Raw genomic sequence first — 26,927 nt, forward strand, 5'->3', positions numbered from 1 at the left:
CTTAAACTTTGCCCCTGTTTGTGCAGCAGCCATAAAACGTAGATCTACCATTAACACTAAGTTCGATGTAATAGGCACAAAGAAATAGACAGGTGGCACTACGGTCAAAATACTAGAGATACAAAGGGGGTTGCAATGAATATATATCTTGTGTATGTGGAGGGAAAATGTAAACGTAAGGGTGTTGATCTCATAAAGTGCAGTCCAGTGTTATGTAAACCAATAGATAAATGTAAAGAAACGGGCACTCACCCTGTCAAAACTTAGCTTTCAATTCTTCATACTAAAAACGCTCTCATGGTAGTGAAACAGACCCAGTGGTCGCTGCATCTGTTTTTGTTCCACTACCATGGGAACGTTTTTAGTATGAAGAATTAAAAGCTACGTTTTGACAGGGTGAGTGCCCGTTTCTTTACATTTATCTTTTGGTTTACTGAGTTTCATGTATCTGTATGGTGTGATCAGATCATACAAGTGCAGATCACATGGCAGTAGAGGTGGAGAGTAAAATAAGTGTAGAGGTTAATGCCCAATTTTTCCTATTGAAGGTTACAGGGACAAACTTTAGAGCTTTGTAATAAGTGGCAAGCCCTGAAAAGTTTTATAGACTATTAGAAATCTCATTCACTCACTGCAATGTCATGTCTGCCAGCTGTGGGAAATGACAGCGGCTGCAAAAATCTTGCATGTAAATGTATACACCTTGCAAAGTATCATAGAATATGCTGCCCTGGAGCCTGCCTGGAGTGCCACTTTGTTGCTTGCGCACACATTGGAGGGAGGCATAGAACTTTATTTTATTTATTTTTGCCTGAGAAATGTACCGTATTTATCGGGGTATACCACGCACCGGCCTATAACACGCACCCTCATTTTACCAAGAATATTTGGGTAAAAAAAGTTTTTTACCCAAATATCCATGGTAAAATGAGGGTGCGTGTGTGCGCGTGTATACCCAGATACATCCCCAGGAAAGGCAGGGGGAGAGAGGCCATCGCTGCCCGCTTCTCTCCCCCTGCCTTTCCTGGGGTCTAGAGCCCTGCTGCTGCCGCTTCTCTCCCCCTGGCTATCTGCGCCGCTGCCCGTTCTGTCCCCCTGACTATCGGTGCCGGCGCCCCATTGCCGGCGCCGATAGCCAGGGGGAGAGAAGGGGCAGCGGCACCCATTGCCGGCGCTGCTGCCCCGTTGCCTCCCCCCAATCCCCGGTGGCATAATTACCTGGGTCGGGTCCGCCCTGCTGCAGGCCTCCGGCGTGCATCCCCTGCGTCATTGCTATGCACGGCGCGGCGCACTGACGTCATGCGCCGCGCAGCGCATAGCAACGACGAAGGGGACGCACGCCGGAGGCCTGCAGCAGCGCGGACCCGACTCAGGTAATTATGCCACCGGGGATGGGGGGAGGCAACGGGGCAGCGGCGCCGGCAATGGGTGCCGCTGCCCCTTCTCTCCCCCTGGCTATCGGCGCCGGTACCGATAGTCAGGGGGACAGAACGGGCAGCGGCGCCGATAGCCAGGGGGTGAGAAGGGCCGGCAGCAGGGCTCTAGACCCCAGGGAAGGAAGGGGGAGAGAAGCGGGCAGCGACGGCCTCTCTCCCCCTGCCTTTCCTGTGGCGGTATCGGCGTATAACACGCACATAGACTTTAGGCTAAAAATTTTAGCCTAAAAAGTGCGTGTTATACGCCGATAAATACATTGGCTGTCCGGGCATGCTGGGAGTTGTAGTTTTGCAACATCTGAAGGTCCGCAGGTTGACTACCACTGGTCTATAGCTTAGACAAGTTACTCTCTTACTTGTTAGTCAGAATGTGCATGGCCAACTTTGCTGGCGACTACTTGGTCCCACGTCCGGCTCTTTTCTAAGGCTAAATTAAAGGGGTATTACAGAATTTTTTTTTTTCCCCAGCCTTCAAACTCATGATGCCAAGTTAAAATACTGTGTAATATTCATCCATTACCACCCTGCCCGCTTTGCCCCCTTTGCATTCACAGGACCACACCTGGAAGTGCTGTAGTGTAAGTCTTTTTATTTTACTGTTACCTCTGACCTTTCTCAGCATTTGTGGCCAGAGAAAATATATAAGTCACATGGTCTCCAGGGAGGCATGGCTATGCTGCAGTAGGTGGGTGGATACATTAAAGGGGTTATCCAGAAAATTATTATTTTTTTTTTTTATATATCAACTGGCTCCAGAAAGTTAAACAGATTTGTAAATTACATCTATTAAAAATCTTAATCCTTTTGGTACATATGAGCTTCTGAAGTTAAGGTTGTTCTTTTCTGTCTAAGTGCTCTCTGATGACACCTGTCTCGGGAACCGCCCAGTTTAGAAGCAAATCCCCATAGCAAACCTCTTCTAAACTGAGCTGTTCCCGGGACACGTGTCATCAGAGAGCACTTAGACAGAAAAGAACAACCTTTACTTCAGAAGCTCATAAATACTGAAAGGATTAAGATTTTTTAATAGAAGTAATTTACAAATCTGTTTAACTTTCTGGAGCCAGTTGATATATATATATAAAAAAAAGTTTTTTCCTGGATAAACCCCTTTAATTCAGGTATCCCTGCTATCCACCCACTGCAGCATAGCCACATATCCTGTTTGACCATGTGACTTATGACATATTGTTTCTGCCGGCATTGAATGCTGGGGAAGGTCAGAGACAACAGTAAAATAAAAAGACTTTTCTAGGTCTGGGTCCTGTGCATGAAAATGGGACAAAGCAGCGCACTGAAATAATAAAAAAAAATTACACAGTATTATAACTTGGCATCATGGGCTGAAAGGCTGAAGAAAAAAACATATCTTTGAATAACTCTAACTATTTTGGTATAGTTTGTTTGGATATTGGACAGTAGTTTTTTTTTTTTTTTTAAATCTAAGGTTTTTTCATGCTGTGTTTTACAGTGTCCATTGGAGGGATAAAACCGTAGGATTCCTTGATGCTTGGTCATAAAGGGGGTATTTATTGTTGGTTTTACCCCTTTTTTGTGTTGAAAAAGTCATAATATTTTACAAATAAGTCGCAAATCATTTGGACTCAAATTTAGGTCAATTGTTGCCAAACCCGACAAACCCAAATCACTGAAAACACACACCTGGCACTGTTATGGTAGGTTGGTAGTCTCATAAATCATGGCGAGAATTTTGTGGCGTTGCAGTTGATATTGCAGATTATTGTTCCATTACCTGATTTCTCGTCCTTGACACACGAGCAGCTGCTTCACGTAAGTTAACAAAAGGACAAACAGGCGGGTCCCTTCCATCCTTGTTTGTTATCGAAACAGTTGTTCTCCACGGGCGTCCTCTTCTAATCCCTCTCCTGGCAGATAAATCTGCCGCAGATTGGACAGACAGGGGGTAACCTTGGCAGCTTTGAAGGTAACGGGAAGGAGGCTGTTCCTACTAGTATAACATGATACCCAAAAAGAACTCTCGTGGACATACATGGTTAGAAGTCAACACACATACAAACAAAAGCAAAAAATCATATAAACTACCATATTTCCTGTTTTTAAAGTGGATTTCTACTCATAATGTTAAAATGTTAAAGGGTATCTCTTGCAAAAATGTACTTATCCCCTATCCTCAGGATCTTGTGGATAGGGTATAAGTACATTTTTGCTGGAGTTCTCCTTTAAGGCAGTAGTAGACAGAGTTTGGTCATTGTATTTGATTTACATACAGAGATGTTGGCTTGTTTCTATTTATTTGCAGAAGCTTTTATTTATTTATTTATTTATTTGTTTATTTAATTTTTTCATGTTTCTATTTTTTTTTTTTTTTGCAAAAGTGACAAAATGAAATGCAGCCATATTGATTTGTCACCTTTAATGTCCCAGAAACTGGTGGTAAATTTGTCACTTTGATATCGATTTGAGCATGCTAACAAAATAAGTGACACATGATTGTTAATTTCTGACAAGGTTACGTAAAGGTGAAAATAATATGGCCATATTTTTTCATGTTGTCGCAGCTGCTACTTCAAAACAGAAAAATTACAGTATCTATTTATGTAAAAGATAAATATTGGACAAGTGTTCCTGTCTTATAATTCCTAATAGAACTTTAAAACTAGCCATACATGTAAGATGAAAGTCAAAGATATTTTTAACTTTTTTTTATGTTGGCTGACAACATACCAATATCTGACGAGAAGATGATCTATGGAGATGCATGGCTGGCCGTACACGTATTGTCCTGTCCGTTGACTTAGGTGTTGGGCAGTGGCTTTTTCCCCCTCTGTGATTTAGAACTATTGCATGCTTAACTGGGCCTCTGTGTATTGGGGGATAGAGAGAGAGTTCGGTCGAACAAGCATCATGCGAAACATACAGCTGTCTTATATTTGGCATAGTTTTTAATTTCGGATAGTTTCCACTTTACATAAGCATATTTTGTTTTCTTTCCATGTCCCTGATCTGTAAGTCCACTCTGACATCTTGACCGTCGGATCATTTATGACATCTTGACAGTCTGATTCCATTGATTATGAATTCCCTTACATTCTACCAGCAGAATAGAATGAGGTATTATATTGGTAGAATGGCAGAATTTTAAGTAACAAAAAAAAAAGTTCAATTAGTGAATCAAGACCCTCTATAAAGAGGGAGATTACCCCCAGCCCACAGTGTTTTTTTTTTTGTTTGGTCCTCCCAGACTGTGGAACTGGCGGGGATCTCCCACTGGAGATCCTGGGGAGGTTTAAATCTTTTTGTCTCCCCCCTTGTTTTACCTTCGTGGCATCTCTGTTCTTTGTTGCCGGCAGTATCTTCACTTCTCCATGTAGCTGGACATGGGTGCCACCATGTTTTTCATAATTGCTGTGCACTGGCCAATTTTAGGTCTGCTTCTCCCTCCTATGCTGGAGGCAAGCTATGCAATCATTATTTTATTTCTTAAATTTTTTTAAAGGACAAATTGTTTTTAGCTCCACCCTCTGGGGGGGAAGGGTCTTTTTTTTTTTGGCACCCGCTTGCTTATTTAACTTGGTTTAGCACAGGCGGAGCCGACCATGCAAGACATGGTAATTTGGGTCGTGGACTACTTCAAGGGGTCTATTAAGCAACTCCCCTTACCCAGAAGTGTCAGAGGCACCATTCACCTCCTACCCAATCTGTGCTGCTGTTAGGACTGAGGGAAAACAAATTGTTAGAAGTTAACAGTTAGGGTTACACAGGGTATAATTTCTTCAGGAAAATCTACAGGACTACAATCAGTATATAGGAGGAGTTTTGATCTCTCTGATCAAGTCCTCAAGCCATAAAACCCGGGCATGGTACCAAAAATTTGCAGTCTACATGGTCTAGGTGCCTTGTACAACTCATGTACTGTCCCAAGTCTTTGGCGACCGGGAAAAAGTGGGCGAAGTACCTCCTGAACTGTAGGTGCCTGAATCTTCCCAGGCCAACACTTTCCAGGTGATACTCTGGAAAGAAGGGGCGGTTACAGAAAAAGTCTAGTGTGTGCCACAGGAGGGGGAGAAGAAAGGACACCACCACTCATTGCTACACATGCCCCGATCATCTGGGCCACTGCATTAACAATTGCTTCAGAGAGTACCACAGTTCCATGGAGTACTAAATTTATAATCCCCTTACCCCATTTTAATTTCCCATAATTTGACACCAATGTACCAGTCCAGAGTACATTGTCTTTCAAATTTTAAACCCTGAAACCCCTCAATAAAACCTTTACATATTAACCCTGATAACACCTCTTGGGGAATTTAAAAAAAAAAGGCTCAGGGGTCACCAAGTCACTTGCATTGGGGGTTTGCAAGTTGCCTCAAATGCGCACAGTTCTCTCTCCCCCTTAGCACTGTGTACATTTGCAGGCGACAGTTTAGGAACGGCTGCACATAAAACATTCCCAGAATGATTAAGCAGAGCAAAGGGTTTGGGGCGGGCACAATTTTACCTTCATCATTTTGGGTACCTAATTGGCATATTAGTAGTAAAATTGCAATTTTAATTTTTTACAAATTACACTTTGTCCATTCGTGGAAAATTAATTTAGGAAACACCTGTGCATTCAAAATGTCCACTTCGCCCCCTATAACCAATCCTTAGAGAGGGTACTTTCTGTAACGGGGTTACAGGTGGGTGTTTCCCTTCCCCCCCCCCCCCTCTGAATGTATGTAACCATCAACTACTGATATGTCATAGGCCTTAATACTTACTTGTGCACAGTAACACTTTTACAAAAGAGACAGTTTTCTTCTGCCTACCTTCCTCAGCTACTATTCTGATCCTGCCACGCACCTAATGCCACACATCTGATGCCAATTTCTCCTTTTTCCCCCTACCTTCGTCACCGGGTACTGGTATTGCCACCCACCACACCACTCTGTCACCTGGTCACTTTCAGGACTCCTGATGCTGCTGCTGCCACCTCCAGGCTGTCTCATTCTGTCACCATATGTTCTCCTCATGCTGCTGCCACCTCCAGGCTGTGTCATTAAGTCACTATATGTTCTCTTCATGCTTCCGCCAACTCCAGACTGTGTAATTAAGCTACTATATGGTCTCTTTATGCTGCCACCAACCTAAGGCTGTGTCATTCAGCCACTATATGTTCTCCTCAGGCTGCTGCCGCCTCCATGCTGTGTCATTCCGCCACTATATGGTCTCCTCATGCTGCCGCCACCTCCACGCTGTGTCATTTAGCCACTATATGGTCTCCTCATGCTGCCAACACCTCCTTGCTGTGTCATTCAGCCACTATATGGTCTCCTCATACTGATGCCACATCCAGGCTCTGTCATTGTGCCGCTCTGCGACAGTGATTCTAATAGCGATGCCTCTGATCTGCATGTCATACTGAACAATAGTATTATTTCACTAACCCAGCACACACCCTAAGCATGTTACATCAAGGCAAAGTGTTCTACACCCCTATTGAGGCTCTCTGTAGGCCAGAAATAGCCAATTTTAATAGAGGTTCGCCGCAAATAAATTCAGACCAAAAAAATTTTTGCGGAAAATTTGCGAATAGGCCGAATCTAATTTTTCAAAAATTCGCTCATCTCTAGGTGCTATTTTACGGCGATGGCACAAATCACTGTAAAAAAGCATTGCACTTACAGTGATTATGGAAATTCACAGCAAAAACACTCCCAAAACTAGGTAAAAACACTAAAAAATAAGGTTAAAAATTAAAATAGCCTGAAAACTCCATATCTTCATAAAACACTTCAGTCATGATTGTAGGTCAAATTACTTTCGCCTTATGCCAAGAGTAAAAAAAGAAAAAAAAAACACACATTTTGAATAAAATAGAAAAAAGCATTAAGTGTGCACAGAATGTTAACTGACCCCAACACACTTTGTCTAGCCTTGTGATCTCCTTGGGGAAACTGAAGTAATAAGACTCCAACCCCTCTCTCTGCTAAGCAAGATGATTCATGGGAGGAAGCAGTAAAAAATAATTTCAGTGGGGAAATACAAATCAACATGGCTGTAAACCCATGCCAGCCACAACAGCTAAAATTTTGCACTAGGCATACACAAGACCGAGATTATTCTCGGTGCTTCTTTAGGAAATGTTATGTGTAATGTATCCTACACACATAACGATTCATCTTATGTATAGAATATGGATCTACTAATATTTTTGCTACTTGTTTCCATTATTCAAGGCAAACGGGGTTAATATAGTCAAGAAATTAGCGCTAAAAACTGGAGCAGAGGATGAGTCACATCGGTAGGTGCATGTGCAGTGTTACTTATCATTGATTAACTAGAGAAGAGCTGCCAATACTGTCCGCCTGGTAACCTTAAACCATATTGGCCACAAAATCAATAAAGCCTGTAACGGAAACGGTATGTAATCAGCGTTTCTTTACAATCGATCATTAGCCTTAATCACAGCCTTTCAGAAAATGTAGGTGGATTGCATTACTTCTTAGTTCTAATTTGGCCGTATCTCATTCCATATCAATGCCTCAAGACCTGAAACCCACAATTCTCAAACTAGGAATCCCATCTGAAACCCAAATTTATCCAAAGTGTCTAAATCGCTGGCTGCTCACAAGATGGCCCAACTAGACCATCTTTAACCCTTGCTTTTACTGGGTCCTAACAGGGGTTCTTAGTGCTTAGTTACCCTCATTAGGGCTAAATGCAGAAAGTCGCAAGAACAAGAGCACATATCAATGCATACAGGGAATAAATAACAAGAGTAACAACTCTCCATTGGACGACACAAACCCAATTTTGATAGGAACGGATGATAACAATAAGAAATGAAGCAGACCAATGATGAACAGATATGATTGAAACACAAGATACCACTGGCCCTTTGAGTCCCTGATATTTCCCTAGTGAAAAGCTAATCTGCAAAACGGACACAAACAGTAGTAAGTATGTAGGAACCAGAGACAAACACATGGCTAGCAATACTAGGGAAATACAACAAAATCAAAACTGGAAGAAGCCACAGCAAGTAAAACTATAAAAAAAAATGACTTTAAAGGATCTATAAAGACTGACTAGGAACGTAATACTATAATACTATTATAACACAAGGAATACTAGGCTTAAATGACCAGATCATATGCTATTATCCGTACCACACTGCAAAAGGCAGAGATAGTAAAATGGAGACTAACCTATCAGGAACTCCTATTTTGAACAATCCCTAAGCTCAGCAGTTGCGTAGCAATCAAGTCAAAGAAACTAATAGACCCAAAGTCAAATGCAGATTCTGCGTTTCCTAACCTGGGTGCCTCCAAATATTGCAAAAAGTATGCTGGGAGTTGCAGTTTTGCAACAGCAGGAGGCACCCTGGTTGGGAAACACTGTGTTAAAACATAAAAAAAAGAACCGGATGCTTTCCTAACCCCGATCCCTGTAGGTCTGCCGCAGATCCCGTTTTCCTCTGTGTGGTCCTGGTATCTTCTCCGTGCTCCCTGGGTCTTCTGTCCATACAAGCAGGACCTTACAGACTCGGCCTGTGAGTGCATCCAGCTACCTTCCATTTTTTTTTTTATGTTTCCTCCACCCCATGACATCAAACTGGGAGGGATAGACATGAAACGGGGGAGATGTTAAATGAGGGTGTGGACGAAAAATGGGGGAGTGGACATGAAATAGGGGGGTGTAAACCGGGCTGTGGAAAAAAAATAAAAATACTTGTCCAAGGGACTAAAACGGGTGCACAATCTACGTGTCCCTCATGATAATCCATTTGTTTTGGTACACACAATAATTTCAACAAAAAAAAAGTATGCAATAAAAGAACAAGAGGCGCTTTCTTGTGTGATATCCTCCAAAAACTAATTGATTGAAAAGGTGAACCAAGAACTGACACACCTGGGGTGGTTTTGCTAATACCGACACAACACTTACAAGGGCATGAATACAAGGCTGCAGCTGCCTCCTCTTACACGCTGGGCTACGTGTTCCATAAAATCCAAATCCACAATTGTACCACCAAGGAGGATAATGGAATGCTGCCCACGACTTCTTGAATAATAGTATTTATTTTAAAAGGATTATAAAAACGTACAACATGTTTCGAAGCCGTCCCGGCTTCTTTCTCAAGTCTTTAGAAAGAAGTCGGTCCAGCTTCGAAACATGTTGTACTTTTTTATAATCCTTTTTAAATAAATACTATTATTGAAGAAGTCGTGGGCAGCTCTCCATTATCCTCCTTGGTGGTACGATTGTGGATTTGGATTTTAATAAAAAATGTATAGGCAGACCTAAAAACACTTTAATTTCTTAAGGACGGGCCAATTTTCATTTTTGCACTTTTGTTTTTTCCTTCTCGCCCCATAATAGCCATAACTATTTTATTTTTCCATCTACTGACCCATATAGGTTTTTTTTTTTTTGCGGGACCGATTGTACTTTGTAATGACACCTTCCATAACATATGCTCTGAAACAATAAAAATTATAATTATTTTAGGTGAAATTGAAATAATAAAAGAAAAGAGATAATTTAGCTAATTTGGTGTTTTTTGTTTTTACGCCATTGACCTTGTGGTTAAACTAACGTGATACTTTAGGTCAGCCTGATACCAAATTTGTACAGTTTTTGTCACATTTTACTAATTAAAAAAAAAAATTTAAAACTTTTTAGAATTTTTTTTAATTGCCATTTTCTGACCCCTGTAACTATTTTTTTTATCCGTATACCAGGCTGTGATGGCTAATTTTTTGCGCAGTAATCTGCTGTTTGCATTGGTAATATTTTGGTGGTGTTCTGACCTTTTGATTGTTTTTTGCTTTATTTTTTCTGGGATATGATGTTATAAAAAAAATGCCATTCTGGGGTTTGGTATAGTTTTTTCCTGTTACGTAATTTACCGCACGGAATACATAATGTTATATTTGAATAGTTTGGGAAATTTACAGCAGTACCAAATATGTTTAATTTTATTATGTTTCAATGTTTTTATATGGAAAGAGGGAAAAGGGTGGGGGGTTTGACCTTTTAATATGAAAGGGGTTAATGTGTGTCTTTTAAACTTTTTAATCTTTTTTAACACGTTATTAGTCCCCTTAGGGGACTTTTCGGAAGAATTATTAGATTCCTCATACAGATTAATGCAGTTCTATTGAACTCCATAAATTTTTGTGCTCTGCGCTCCATTGATAAAGTCTGGTCCAGACAGGCTCTATCAATGACAGAACCATGGACCCCTGGCTACCTCTACAGTGAATCACCATCCCTCCCCTTCCCCAGGAGGGTTGGGCTTTGACAGTGACGATCTAAAGGGTTAATAGCCAGCCGTGCCCAGCTATTGAAATCAGCTGAGGGTCTCTGGGTATAGAGAGGGTATTCGTTAGGAGCCCGCTCCATGCACTGTGAGATGGGGGGGGATATAAATAAAATGGGGGGAGATGTTAAATGGGAATGTGGACATGAAATAGGGGAGATCAAAAGGAAAGAAAGTTAAAGGGGTACTCCACCCCTAGACATCTTATCCCCTATCCAAAGGATAGGGGATAAGATGTCAGATTGCCGGGGTCCCCAGCACCGGGGATCGCCCCTGCAGCACCCCGCTATCATTACTGCGCAGAGCGAGATCGCTCTGCATGTAATGACGGGCAATACAGGGGCCGGAGCATCGTTAAGTCACGGCTCCGCCCCTCATGACGTCACGGCCCGCCCCGTCAATACAAGTCTATGGGAGGGGGCGTGACGGTTGTCACGCCCCCTGCCATAGACTTGCATTAAGGGATCGGGCCGTGATGTCATGAGGGGCGGAGCCATGACGTCACGCTGCTCCGGCCCCTGTATCGCCCGTCATTACGCACAGAGCGAACTCGTTCTGTGCAGTAATGATGGCGGTGCCGCAGCGGCAATCCCCGGGGTCCCCAGCAGCGGGACCGCGGCAATCTGACATCTTATCCCCTATCCTTTGGATAGGGGATAAGATGCCAGGGGCGGAGTACCCCTTTAATGTGAAATAGATGTGGACATAAAATAGAGGTAAAGACGTAAAATGGGGGATTTGGACATGAAATTGCCGGATTTGACCATTTGTTTTTTATATCTTAATCACATATTGAAATTGCAATATTCACCTCCATAATTGCAATCGCACATTGTGCAGCCCTACAGCATACAATAAGTTTACTTTGTAGAGGGATCAATGTTTATTTCCCTTTTATCCGGCTGTCATTTATCGTATTCTACAGGTAGTTTGTCTTCCTGTCTGGATGATCGCCATTGGAGTGAATACACGTACGGGAGCACAAGTAGTCATAGGAAGTTTACACTACATAGATCTGATATCGCTCCTCTCTATAAACGCATCTTTCAATAGTTACAGTCGAGTTTATTAGAGCAGTCTGTTGTTCTCCAAGCATCTTTTCTGTTCTGTCCCCCTCTCTATCTGTTCAGTACAGGTGTATTTGCACAGTATTCTCCTTTCCAGCCCTCAGTCAGCTGTTCTTCCACAACTAATTGCTACTTTAATCGCCTCTCGCCTCCCCCTGCGTTGTAATCATGAAAACTAATTTGTTCGTGTTCACACTCTTATTTCGCTTACCTGCTGTTTGTTGAAATAGAAAAAGGGGAGGGGGGAGCAAACAGCCTCGCAACGTCAAACAATGCCAATGCCCCAGGTGTACTTTGCTAAATTTTGCTCCCTTTTCATTTTATTTGGCACCATATGCAGTTGCAAATAAGTGATGCTTTTTACTACTTTGAAGTGTTTGCTGTTGCAATAAGATTATTTTTCTAGGGACTTAACCAGGTGTCGTACATCAGTCATAAAAAGAAGAAAGAAAAACGCTACTTAAAAGTTGGCCTAGAACCCCTGTGGTAGCGGTAATGACGGTCGTATTAGTTCTTTACACTGCTCTTCTAAAACAGCTGTACCTAAGAAATGGCTGCAAATACCCTTTAGGCCAGTTTCACATGAGGATGTTACAGGTGCATTTTGGGCTTGTATGACTAAGTACCTTATTTTAATTGCCCAAACTATTGTTTTCCAGGACTTTTATATTGATGGACAAGCTGGAATACCAGATATAGCCATTACTGAATATACGTAGCAATGCCAGGTAGGAAACGAACAAGCTGAAGTGCTCATGTGTGCCGCGGCCCCTGTAATTGGCGGATGGGCTAAGAAGCCATCAATTGGCACATTCCCAGAAAACACCTTTAAAGTGGTGCTCTAGTGGAAAATAAAAAATGTCATATCAACTGGCCCCAGAAAATTAAACAGATTTGTAAATTACTTCTATTAACCCCTTAAGGACTCAGGGTTTTTCCGTTTTTGCACTTTCGTTTTTTCCTCCTTACCTTTTAAAAATCATAACCCTTTCAATTTTCCACCTAAAAATCCATCTTATGGCTTATTTTTTGCGTCGCCAATTCTACCTTGCAGTGACATTAGTCATTTTACCCAAAAATGCACGGCGAAATGGAAAAAAAAATCATTGTGTGACAAAATCGAAGAAAAAATGCCATTTTGTAACTTTTGGGTGCTTCCGTTTCTACGCAGTACATATTTCGGTAAAAATTACACCTTATCATTATTCTGTAGGTCCATACGGTTAAAATGATACCCTACTTATATAGGTTTGATTTTGTCGCACTTCTGGAGAAAATCATAACTACATGCAGGAAAATTTATACGTTTAAAAATGTCATTTTCTGACCCCTATAACTTTTTTATTTCTCCACGTACAGGGCGGTATGAGGACTCATTTTTTGCACCGTGATCTGAAGTTTTAATCGATACAATTTTTGTTTTGATCGGACTTTTTGATCGCTTTTTATTCATTTTTTAATGGTATAAAAAGTGACCAAAAATGCGCTTTTTTTGACTTTGGAATTTTTTTGCGCGTACGCCATTGACCGTACAGTTTAATTAATGATATATTTTTATAGTTCGGACATTTACATACGCGGCCATACCACATATGTTTATTTTTTTTTTTTTTTACACTGTTTTATTTTTTTATGGGAAAAGGGGGGTGATTCAAACTTTTATTAGGGAAGGGGTTAAATGACCTTTATTAACACTTTTTTTTAACTTTTTTTTTGCAGTGTTATAGGTCCCATAGGGACCTATAACACTGCACACACTGATCCCTCATCCTGATCACAGGCGTGTATTAACACGCCTGTGATCAGTGTTATCGGCGCTTGACTGCTCCTGCCTGGATCTCAGGCACAGAGCAGTCATTCGCCGATCGGACACCGAGGAGGCAGGTAAGGGCCCTCCCGGTGTCCTGCCAGCTGTTCGGGACACCGCGATTTCACCGCGGCGGTCCCGAACAGCCCGACTGAGCAGCCGGGTCACCTTCACTTTCGCTTTAGAAGCGGCGGTCAGCTTTGACCGCCGCTTCTAAAGGGTTAATACCGCACCGCCTCGATCGGCGATGTGTGGTATTAGCCGCGGGTCCCCGCCGTTGATGAGCGCCGGGACCGACGCGATATGATCGCTTCATATCGCGGGAGCCGGTGCAGGATGTAAATATACGTCCTGCGTCGTTAAGGGGGTTAAAAAATATTAATCCTTCCAGTACTTATCAACTGCTGTATGCTCCAGGGGAAGTTGAGTTTTTCTTTTTCTGTCAGACCACAGTGCTCTCTGCTGACACCTCTGTCCATGTCAGGAACTGTCCAGAGCAGGAGCAAATCCCCATAGCAAACCTCTCTTGCACAGTTCCATCCCTTCAGGCCCTGCACTAGGCTTAACGCATTGGCCCACTTTACTATTGCAAATGGCACAGTTTGCACCCAAGAAATGTGCCACATTTGTAAATACTTTTAGTTCCCAATGGTTAGATCCCCCGTGATTAGACACTTATTCCCTATCTTGTAACTAGGGGATAAGTTGAGTTCCCTAGAATACCCCTTTAAAGGGGTACTCCGCTGCTCAGCATTTGGAACAAACTGTTCCGAACACTGGAGCCAGCGCCGGGAGCTCATGACGTCATAGCCCCGCCCCCTCAGTGCAAGTCTATGGGAGGGGGCGTGACAGCCTTCACCCCCCTTCCCATAGGCTTGCTTTGAGGGGTGTGGGGCTATGACGTCACAAGCTCCCGGGAACAGTTTGTTCCAAATGCTGAGCAGCGGAGTACCTCTTAAAATAATCAAAATAAAGCAGTCAGCTGACACACAACCATTTGCTTATATCTGATTTCTGTTGCTATTACACAGGGTGATGTTGGACTGTTCTACCTATAATAGCGCTGGAGTATTATATGGTTTTCCTTTTAATACATCTGCCTTTGTGGAGTATAATGGATAAAGTAAAATTAAAATATATGTGTAAAATCCTTATGTAGTAAAGTTTCTCTGGATGAAAACAGCTGATCTCACCTTATGGTGATTTTTTACTTACACTGCACTCCTGTCTGCTTTATATGAATAAACTCTCCAAAAAATCTTGTATTCCATTTCCGGACATATGATTGGAAAATTAAAACTATTTAAAATACCATAGGATCCTTATGGTTGGCGCTCCGATTTTAAGGGAAAAGACAAAAAAAAAAATTGGCAAAATGTGAAATAAGTCTAAGTCTAAAGATTTTAAAGATTTTCTTTTATTTTACTATAACTAAACCATTAAAGGGGTACTCTGCTGCCAAGGCTTTTTTAAGTTACCTGGTCCTTGCTGTGTTTTTTTCTTTCTGTCCCTGTGGTGCGTGGATTGTCCTATCCCTGCCTCTTTTCTGCTCCTTAGCTTGGTCCTTCATTGTGTTCTTCTACCTTCTTTGGCTTTTACGTTTGCACCCACTCCACTCCTCTCAGCATGTCCCGCGATGTTGTTTCATGTGTTTGCTTCCGACCCCTTTTCAGGTTTGTCCATCCTATTCTTTTGGTTCCATCTGCCCAGCGCACGCCCTCCTTCATTTGTTATGCCGCCACATTTTCTTTAATGAACCTATTTGGAGTTTCCGCCTCTGTCCGGACCTTTTTCTTTTTTCCTCACCAGCACTGCACAGTTACCAGACTACGGCCCCGGCGCAGCCTAAGGCCGTTCCGCCAGCACGGACACAAGACAACCTAGCCTACCACACATGTGCAGTGCTGTCCTAGAGAGTACACAATGGCTTGAATGTAACCTGCAGAAAGGAGGATCTCTATACGCAAATTTCAATATTCATACAGCGGGGGCGTGGAAAACGCTGAAGACGGGAGGAGGGCACAGGCTCGTCAGAAGGATCAGCGCTGACGTAACAAACACAAAAGGGCTCACAAAGAAAATAAAAAATGTTTGCCAGTCACAGCGACCCCCCGACACTACACTACTTCCTGCAGAGATATATGGAGGGACATTTATCAATGTTTGCTTATGTATTCTTTTTTTTAGTAATTTTTTCCTTACTTTTTTTTTGCTTATATGTGACGTATTTATCAACTGGTTTCAGCCTGTTTATAATTTTCTTTCCCGTAAGCAATTTTTCCTTTTTTTACTTTGGTTGTAGCTTTTTCTGCTCCATGTTTGAGCTGGAGTAAATTTAGTCAATTTTTAACGCTGTTGCGACTTTTTTTTTGCGCAGTGGCGACTGTCGCAGTTAATAAATACCTGACTACCCGGAGTCCATTTTAAAATTATTACTGCATAGTAAATTTTAGGAAAACTTGCTTTTCTCGCTTTCCAGTCAAAATGTCGCACGAAAAATCGCGTAGTCGCAGTTGCGACAATTTTGCGACAATTATAGTAAAGAAAACCTGACTAAACCCGTTGATAAATGTCCATAATGGTGAGAAAACAAACCTTACACTGGGAAAGTACACAACTTGCAGAGGAAAGGCTAGCAGAACATAAAGAAAGGCACCTCTGTGGCCAAAATGACTCTGCAGCGGAGTACCCCTCTAAGGGTTCCCGGAAATAAATTGCAATGTTTGCTTTACATTTGAGAACCATGAGGCTAAAAAGGCTGTTTCCAGAAATTGTTTTTGTACACCTGTCAAGTTCAGACGGAAGGCGTGAAAACTATAACATTTCTAAAGCCTTGTACGCTATTTGCTGGATTGTAAATGTACGCAAAAACATGACTTTTAGCGGTTCTATACCGAACTCGCCACCCACTTTAAAAAAAAATTAATAAAAAATAATAGTAATAATATGCAGTGTTTTCCAACCTGTCTGCCTTCAGCTGTTGCACTACAACTCCTGTCCGGGCATACTGGGAGTTGTAGTTTTGCACCAGCTGGAGGCCCAATGGTTGGGTAACACTGGTTTAGACAGCTCTGCAGCACCTTGTATCACATCTACTAATAGTGTCAATGGTAAAGACAAGCAAAAGTAACCATACAAGTTCTACGAGGTGATGGATCATTTTAATATTTGATCTGCCCTCAGCGTTAAAATAGGCAATATATGAAAGCACACGTAGCAACACAAATACTGAATATAAGACTTTTAGTAGTAGCAGATAGAAGTTAAGGTTGTTCTTTCCTGTCCAAGTCTCGGGAAACGCCCAGTTTAGAAGCAAATCCCCATAGTAAACTTCTTCTAAACGGGGCGTTTCCCGAGACACGTGTCATCAGAGAGGACTTAGACATGAAAGAACAACCTTAACTTCAGAAGCTCATAAGTACTAAAAGGATTAAGATTTTTTTAATAGAAGTAATTTACAAATCTGTTTCACTTTCTACTTTTTTGATATATATATAAAAAAGTTTTGGCCTGGAATACCCCTTTAATGTAACCTATAATTGACCCTTGAACTCATGACTACACAGGTCACTCAGCAATATCACCCAATTGTATTTAGTGTCATAAGGCTGTCACTTAAGATTCTTCTATATAATTTGCACCCTGAATTAGCGGAGATGTCTTGTATTTTCACATACGGTGGTCCCTCAACATACGATGGTAATCCATTCCAAACGGACCATCGTTTGTTGAAACCAACGCATGTTGAGGGATCCGTGCAATGTAAAGTATAGGACGGTGGTCTACAACCTGCGGACCTCCAGATGTTGCAAAACTACAACACCCAGCATGCCCGGACAGCCGTTGGCTGTCCGGGCATGCTAGGTGTTGTAGTTTTGCAACATCTGGAGGTCCGCAGGTTGTACACCACTGTTAGAAGAAGTTGTACTCACCTGTCCCCCCGCTCCAGACCGTCACCGCTCGTCACCGCTGCCCTGGATGTCGCTGCGTCCCCGGGGTGTCCCCGATGCTCCGGCAAGACCTCTGCTTCCCCGACATCCGCGCTCTCCGTCGCCGCTATCACGTCGCTATGCACGCCGCTCCTATTGGATGACGGAACGGCATGCGCAGCGACGTGATGACATCGATGGAGAGCGCCGACGATGCAGGGAATCCCAAAGAGGACGCGCCGGAGGCCCGAGGACAGGTAAGTGACATCACCGGAGCACACGGGGCACCGTAAACGGCTATCCGGTGGCAGCTGAAGCAGTCAGCGCTGCCGGATAGCCGTTTATGCGATGGCCCCGACATAAAAAAGCATCGTATGTTGATGCTGCCTTCAACATGCGATGGCCTCTGAGAGGCCATCGCATGTTGAAATTATTATATGTCGGGGCCATCGTAGGTCGAGGGGTCACTGTATTCCTTCTTAGTCAAATTTTTTGTTTCAGTAGCTACAAATATTGTTAATAACAAAAAAAAAAAGACAAGTGAAAAACAAGTAATTATAGCAAGTCCGTCTTCATTGCTTGCCCTTTTAAATGAGACTCTGAAGGGCAATAAATCTCTGGCAGAGATCGTATTCCCCACTTTATTACACCTACTCTAATTGAAATGCTGTAGAAGTCTCGCTGTTAATGGTGGGGAATGCAAAAAAAAGTGGGGCGATCGATCTATTTAACTTAACAAGCAACGAGTCAATGGCAGCAATTCAGAACATAACAAATGAATAACAATCCTTCCCAAGTTACGCTGCCTAGTGGCAAAATGCATGGTCGCAGTGGACTACATTGCTTCATGCCAACCTGACTTTACGAAATGAAGAGTGCCAGCCGTATACAAAGAGATGTGTCAGCAATATTGTGTATAGGACCAATACATATTCTGCCACCACCAGAAATGGGACTGATTATTTAAGGGAACTGGTCATGCAGTCCTATCTGTGGTCCGCATGTTATAGAGGTCTTCAGTTGGAGCCATTGTGCAACTTCTTCATATATGGCCCAACTTGGCAGTAGTTGCAGTGGCAGCAAAAACAGTATAGGTTTGTAGAATATGCATTTGGCATAGTATACACGTCTATAGACTTGATATCTACACCAAGGAAAAGCTAGCAACTATATAATGATATAGACTTGATGTAGACCTTTTAAGATCCTCGGTCTAGCATTTAGTACTTATTCAGATAATTCTCTCGTCCCATCACATCCGTGTCTTCACGGGTTTTTTGCAGGATCCATCAATTCGCCACCAACAATGTTGTGTTAAAGTGAATCGTGCAAAGCGTCAAGAACCGTTTGTTGTCCTCCGCTTTACGGCTGTTAATGGAGTTTAGCAGCAGCGAGACTGCACAACAGTTCAGCTCTTATTCCCCATGGTACAGTATATGGTATAAACATTACCTCAGATTAGTCATGGAACCGACTGTCATCTGGGAACATTCTCTCCGGCTGGATGTCTGCTCTCTCCTCCTCTGGGGATGTGTCCAAAACATTAACCACTGCTGTAAAGAGGCCCTCAATCTCCAATACCAGGCAATGCCGTATGGCTTTTGTTTTGCGTGCTGTCAACTCACGCGGTATAGATGGGAATATCATGAGTTGCCAGGAACCACAATGTGCTTATGCAGTGGGAATAGCGCAAATTAATTAAAGGAACACTCTGGGCAAAACTGATTGAGTATTGCCTGTGTAGGACTCTCTCCTTGGCTTCTTCAAATCCCTGTTATGCACCGCCCCCTCAGGCCTGTACTAGGCATAATACAGTATGGCTGTTCTCTCCTAACACTATATAGAAATATTTGAAAACTAAATCTTTCAGATATAGAGATGATGTATCTGAAATTTTCTACTTAAATATTTTACTTGTTGGTTATTGCTTTCAGAGAGAGGACCTGGATTTTAGTGTAAATGTGTATCAGAGCTCCCAAGTGGTATATATAATTCTGGAGTACTATGTTGCCTGGTCACGGTGACTGCTACCTATTTACCCCTATAGCTTTGTCTCTTTAGTTCAGGGTTTGTATTCCATCTTAGCTCTTTTAAGGGGACTCACTTTGAAGAAGCACTATAGCAACATTTTTGGACGCATAATATTATCCAAAATATTCCTGCAGTTACTTACAAGGTCAGCTGCATTTTTACATTTTGAATTCTTACATTATGGGCAGCTGTGTCATTTGATCCCATATTTGATCACCAAACTAGTAAATGCTCTGTGTATACAGGAGGTCAGTCTATCATGTGTGTAGTACCTCTTATAAACTACACGATTACATCATCACCTATTAGATCCCTCCTGGAAGCCCTCAGACACCCCCTCTCCATGTCCCTCCAGGCATTACCTCTCTCCATGGAGGATGAATAGAATTCTACTGAAGAGATATTTTTTGTTCCTATCTAAAGAATTCAGGAGTGCAGTGATATAGTAGGTGAGTCCCTACAAATATTAGCTGTAGACTTATAAAAACTTTTCAGTCTCGCACATAAGATTTATCAAAACGTGTGAGAGAAAAACTGTGGTGATTTTCTTACTGGAACCTAGCACAGAAGCTCTGTGTCATTGTCTGTCACTTAAAACTGAGTGCCAAGCTAAGTGTGATAAAACTCCATCCCCTCTATCTCTGCAAGGCCATCAGCATCATGGGAAATATAGGTTGCATTAGAGGATGCTCAAGTAGGATCCCAATCTCTCTCTCTCTCTCTCTCTCTCTCTCTCTCTCTCATATTCATATATATATATATATATATATATATATATATATATATCTCAAAGACAACTTGGTACCCATAAGAACTTTTCTGCAATCCTTTTCACACAATGTAACGTTTCGGTCCCACTGAACATTCCTTAGACATCATGGTTTGCTGCAGACGGTATATAAATTTAAGCAAAACGGCTGATTGATGGTGTAAAGGTGTCAAGAAGACGCAACCAATAGACACTAGTGGTATCATACCACTAGCGACTATAGGTTGCGTCTTCTTGACACCTATACCCTGGCAGACAGCCGTTTTTACATTTACATAGCCTCCGCAGCAATCCTATTGTATTCGATGAGCCATTAGAAGGAATCAAGATGGCAAACCATGTATGACATCAGTTAAAATCGGTAAACCTAGCAAACACAAGAGCTTCTTTATTATTCCTTTAAAGTAGCTGAATGTCCGTTGGCAGCATGTGCCGTCAAATCGTTGGCACTAGGTGAACGAGCCCATACCTGAACTCCTACCGTGCTGGGAAATACCCCCTGCGCTTTTGAGCTGCATTTGCATGATAACGAAAAAGCTTTTATCTCCATAGTCTTTTCCGGTGCTGAGATATAAGAGGTATGCCTGGAATCCTGATAACTACGGCTAACTAGCCACCTGCTTATTTACACTCTTGTTTTCCTGCAGACAGGTCCACTTTAACCCCTTAATGACCACGGACGTAGATTTACGTCCGTGGCCAGCTCCCGAACTGTGAAGCGTGCTCAGAAGCTGAGCACGCTTCGTAACTGCGTGGTCCCAGTTGCTATCAGCAACCAGGACCCGTGGCTAATACCGGACATCGTCGATCGGGCTGATCTCCGATATTAACCAGATGCCGCGATCAAAGTTGATTGTGGCGTCTAAAACAGGATAAATCCATACCAGCTAGCAAAGCGAAGCTGTTCGGGGACCGCCACGGTGAAATCACGGCGTCCCAAACAGCTGAGAGGACAGTGGGAGATGCCTTACCTTCTTCCTGGCTGTCCGATTGGCATTTGATTGCTCCAAGCCTGAAATCCAGGCTTGAGCAATCAGGCGCAGGAAACACTGATAAATTGCATTCCTAAGGCAATGCATTGAACAGTGCCTGCAATCAGTGTGTGCAATGTTATAGGTACTATAACACTGCAGAAAAAAAAGTTTAAAAAAAAGTTAATAAATGTGATTTAACCCCTTCCCTAATAAAAATTAGAATCACCCCCCTTTTCCCATAAAAAAAAAACCTGTGTAAATAAAAATACACATATGTGGTATGCCCACATGAGTAAATGTCCGATCTATAAAAATATATTGTTAATTAAACCGCACAGTGAATGGCGTACACGAAAAAAAATTCCAAAGTCCAAAATAGCGTATTTTTGGTCACTTTTTATACCATGAAAAATGAATAAAAGCAATCAAAAGGTCCGATCAAAAAAAAAAGTAGTACCAAAAAAAACTTCAGATCACAGCGCCAACAAAATGAGCCCTCATACCACCACGTACTCGGAAAAGTAAAAAAGTTATAGGGGTCAGAAGATGATAATTTTAAGTCTTAATTTTCGTTCATGTTGTTATGATTTTTTTCCAGAAGTACGACAAAATCCACCCTATATAAGTAGGGTATCATTTTAATCATGTGGACCTACAGAATAAAGATAAGGTGTCATTTTTACCAAAAAATGTACTGCGTAGAAACGGAAGCCCCAAAATTCACAAAATGGCTTTTTCTTCAATTTTGTCGCTCAATAATTTTTTTGCCCGTTTCGCCGTGGATCTATGGGTAAAACGACTGATGTCATTACAATGTAGAGTTGGTGGTGCAAAAAAAAAAAAAAAAAAAACATCATATGTATTTTTAGGTGCAAAATTGAAAGGGTTATGATTTTTAAAATGTAAGGAGGAGAAAAAACAAAAGTGGAAAAAGCTTAGTCCTTAAGGGGTTAATAGCAGCCTATTTTACACCATGTAAGCAGATAGATAACATTGCAGGAGTGCTTCAATAATGCATATACTCTTTGCAAACCACAGGAAATGTAATGTGGTTCTTTAACCTCTGAACATGATCCAACTAACAAATGTGGGTGTCTGAATTTAGCACTGGTAGCTGGAGACCCAAAATGAATCCAGGGAGCTGTTCGATACAAGTAATATAATTAAATACTGAAGATCTCTGCTGTATAATTTATAAATTTGCACATTTACATATTTGTACATTGCAATCAGATTATAGTGCTGCAAATCATTTTCTCTTATTTGTACACAATAAATGTGCTCCTGCTCCTGTATAAATTGGACACCGCGTTCCATTGTGCTGCTTATCATACATTCTTGTGCCTCCTTCCTGCTTTGTTTACACAATTGGCAATGGGAATATTTCTGTGGTATTCATCCCGTGCTATCCTCCTCTTGACTCAGGGAAGAGGTAGCCGTCTATCATTGTCTGACCATGCCCCCTGACCTATCACAGACATTACTTGTGTAGAGTGTGCTTCCGGCCATTGTGGCTGAAGGGTTTACTAGAAACACCCAGGACTCAGTTACAGTTCACCATTGAGAAGAATGAAGCCGACACGATCATATTAGCAATGTGTAAAGTTTTAGGTTCTCACTTTTAGTACGTAGTTGCACCTAGTTACACAAATAATTTTTCAAACAACTATTGTGCTACTTATAGCATCTGCCATTGACGTCACAGAAGCTTTAGTCTCGGTGGGTTGTCCCGTTCACAGGACTGCTGAGCAATAGCTGGTGGTTGTTTTTGGATCTATGAAGCTGTCACAAAACTCGAAAATACAGGAATATCACCAAGTTACAAGTGACAGGCTTCGCACACAGGATTCATGTTGAAAGTGGGGAGAATTTCCTCATTTTGTGTCATCATATTTTTGCAATATTGATAACCAGCCATGACTGTCAGTTTGAAGAGCAGATGTTTTTAATACTCCGCTGTACAATGCGTAGGTGTTGAACCCACTGTGTAGGGTGCCACCACTGCAGGGTATGAAGACTTACAAATTTTGGGTTGTAAGTGTGGAAGGAATTAAACAGGTGAAGACTAACCTAGCTAAATAATTTTTTGTGCACCTGTAAAACTAAGAACCATGAATTTCTGAGGAGAGGCTTTACCAGTGGTTCTTCACGTTCCAATAGTTACTTCTGTATAGATAGAGATTCTATACCTTGACAAAATATTATAGAAGTATTTTACCCTAATGCATTCATCATGTACCAATCAAAAAATGCTAGAAAATTGTGAGTCTTACTGCTGTTTTTGCCCTAAACTTTAGCTGCCATACACGTTAATAGCTGTCCACCAAACAAGATCTTCCCAAACACAGGCACATTTGGCCAAACATGCATGTGTTCTAAATAGACCGATGGTAGAAAACAACCCCAAACTGCCAAAAACAAAAAGACTGGGCAGTTGAAATTCAACATACCGGAGCCTTCTCTCCCTGACATCTGGCTTCAAGGTTGAGTCAGAAGGCCATTAGATGTTCAGCCAGTCCTACAAAAATTTGCGGGTTTGGACTTCACGGATGTGCATAGCCATCTTCTCACAGGAGTGGCAGGGCACATACTGCAATATAGTTTAGAAAAAGACGGCTAAGGGGCGACCTAATAACTATATATAAATATGTCTCGATGGGAAGTACAGAGATCTCTCTCATGACCTATTTATACCCAGGACTGTATCTATAACAAGGGGACATCCTCTAAGTCTAGAGGGAAGAAGGTTTCTACACCAGCACAGTAAGAGCGGTGAGAACTCTCTTTCAGAAGAAGTGGTCAGAGTGAACTCAATAAAAGAGTTAAAAGGGGCCTATATACATTTTTGGAGAGAAATAACATTACAGGTTATGAATACTACATCTATAGGGACAGAACGTTGATCCAGGGATTTATTCCGCAGTTTGGAAACCACTGATCTACAGCAGGCCCATTATTTAGCACATTTATTTTTGCTGTATTTTGCTGGGTTCGGCCACATCTGAACCCACTTGAAAAGTATATTCACATGTGAAAGATTTGTTACATAAATTTCTGCAATTTAAAATCGGTTTCATTCATCTGAATAGGATTGTTTTGGCACCATGTAAATCGATTTCTGCATGTCCTATTTCAGGGGTTCTCAACCGGTGGAACACGCACCCCTAGGGGTACACCACCGGTTGTGCGGGGGTATGCAATGAGGTGACAAATACTGTCCATGCATTGGCCACTATTTGTCAGCGCATTGTGGGGAATGGCCGCGGCAGCTCTCAGTAAAGTATCGCGGCCGCAGCTCCTTTAGGGATCTGTGTGGTTGCTGGGGAGACGTGGGACTCTGGGAACGGTACCTGAATAAGGCAGGTAATGTACAAAAAAAAAGTAATACTAAGTGTATGGGAGGGACGGAAGGAGGGAGGGATGATTATATATATGTGTGTGTATGTATGTGTATATATATATATATATATATATATATATATATATATATATATATGGATGGGTGGGGGGAGAGAAATAATGGCACAAGGGCATTAAGATGGAGGGGGAGAGAGGGATAATGGCAAAAGAGATCAGATGGAGGGGGGAATTATGGCACAGGGGGATTAAGATGGAGGGGGGGGGGGTAATGATTACTCCCCCCCCCCCCCCATTTTTATCCCCTTGTGCCGTTATTCCTCCCTCCCTCTTATTCTCTTTTTCCATATCGGATAATTATGGCCCAAGGGGATTAAGATGGAGGGGGGAATAATGGCACAAGGGGATTAAGTATCGCATTAGTATAAAGGTAAGCACACGCCTTTTGTCCGCAGGTTCCCCTCGGGCGTACGTTCCATGCGAATTTCCTCGCGAGGAGTACCCGCGGACATACTTTCAGCCTTTGGGGGGTACAGTCGCCAAAAAGGTTGAGAACCACTGTCCTATTTAAACGTTGCAAAGTGTCAATTCACCCCAAGAGTCTCTAACAGACTGGTCTCCTACTTTCCGGCTGATTCAAAACTACAACTCTCAGCATGCTCTCCATAATAGCAGAGCCACACTTTGCAAATGACCATTCCTGCAGATAAGTATTTTTAGACCTTTTACATTTTCTTTGTTCACTGGTTGTGACGTTTTTTTAATGCTAGGAAAAAAATATTTTCTGTGGGCACTGCAAGTCAGCTTGGCACACCAGCAGTGCTAGGTCTGTGTGGCTCCTGGCATTGTTCTGGCGTCTATGATTATGTTCACCGCTTCTTTTTTTTCTTTAAATAAGCGCCCAACGCTAAATGGAATTTTTCAGATAAGATCCATTATTTGGTGTTTGCCTTGTTTTGCTCGGCAGCTCTATTAAAATGGAAAGCATTAGCTGCTCGCTTCACTTCGGGCAGCTGAAACGCTGGCTACATACTTACAGCAGGTGCCTGTGGAATCTAATGCAGGTCAGATAGAGAGAATGCAGTCAATTGTGAGCTTGGCACAACAGCGTCTCTGCCCCTATGGGAGCCAACTAGTTCATGGTGTAGAGCAGGTCTGCCAAGCAGTCACTGGCACTGCCTGTATTAACAAAGATACACACATAAAACTACATAAAAAATTACATTTATATATTAACAAAGTTTCTGAACTCATTAATATATCATTTACATATTCTTTGCCCAATATCTGCAGTTATGCTATACTTAACCCCTTAAGGACACAGGCCATTTTGGCCTTGAGGTCACAGGAAATTTTTCATTATGCAATTTTTTTTACTCTCTTAAAATAATAAAAGTATTATTTATGGTAGGGAATTGTTAAAGGTGTACTCCACTGGAAAACAGTTTTTAAATCAACTGGTGCCAGGAAGTTAAACAGATTTGTAAATTACTTCTGCTGCTATACGATCCACAGGAAGTTCTTTTCTAGGTTTTCTATTTGGGGGGGGGGGGGGGGGGGGCGGGATTCTATGGGGATTTGCTCCTACTGTGGACAGTTCCTAAAATGAACAAAGGTGTCAGCAGAGAGCACTGTGGTCAGACAAAGGAAATTCAAGAAAGAGAAGAACTTCCTGTGGATCATATAGCAGCTGATTAGTGCTGGAAGGATTAAGATTTTTTTAAGTAATTTACAAATCCGATAAACTTTCTGGCACCAGTTGATTAAAAAAATTATTTTTTTAAATTCCAGTGGAGGTACCTCTTCAAGCAACCTGCAAATTTGCAACTTTAGGGGGGGGGGGGGTTATATTTTTACGCAGTATACTTTATGGTAAAACTGACATCTTCTGTTCATTCTGTGGATCAAAACAACTAAAACGATACCCATCATTACACACTTTTCTATTATTCTACTACTTTTTAAAAAGCTCAAACTTTATTAACAAAATATCTGATTGTAGCTGGGACCTGCGGTCTATGATGTGAGGCCACCTCCTGTACTCACTTTATAGCTGCAACGGGGCTCAGGTTGCCCTGGGCACATGAGAATTGGCGCACCAGGACATGTACGTCCTGGTGCGCCAAGTCTCAGGCGCCCAGGGCCTACCTGTATGCCCTGAATTCTCTAGGGGTTAAACAAGCACTCCTGGAATTTTTTTTTTTTTCCGCATATATAGTGTAGCGTATACTAGAGAATAACGTAGAGGTTCTTGTGTATGCCTTG

The 26,927-nt window shown here is 42.0% G+C and overlaps 1 protein-coding gene across 2 annotated transcripts in view; it reads left to right on the forward strand.

Annotated features, from left to right (window-relative positions):
• MGAT4B (alpha-1,3-mannosyl-glycoprotein 4-beta-N-acetylglucosaminyltransferase B) overlaps nucleotides 1-26,927 on the forward strand; it is a 412,865-nt gene that overhangs the window by 143,809 nt on the left and 242,129 nt on the right. Inside the window, exon 1 of one of the 2 annotated variants that reach the window (XM_056517014.1) lies at nucleotides 12,468-12,523. The exons of the other annotated variant lie outside the window; for it this stretch is intronic. Within the exon in view, the coding sequence (XP_056372989.1) occupies nucleotides 12,517-12,523 (7 nt within the window). The 5' untranslated portion in view covers nucleotides 12,468-12,516. Of the gene's footprint in view, nucleotides 1-12,467; nucleotides 12,524-26,927 lie in introns of those variants that run through there. 2 annotated transcript variants of the gene reach the window in all.

The sequence above is a fragment of the Hyla sarda genome, chromosome 4 (assembly GCF_029499605.1).
Source record: "Hyla sarda isolate aHylSar1 chromosome 4, aHylSar1.hap1, whole genome shotgun sequence".
Lineage (NCBI taxonomy): Eukaryota > Metazoa > Chordata > Amphibia > Anura > Hylidae > Hyla > Hyla sarda.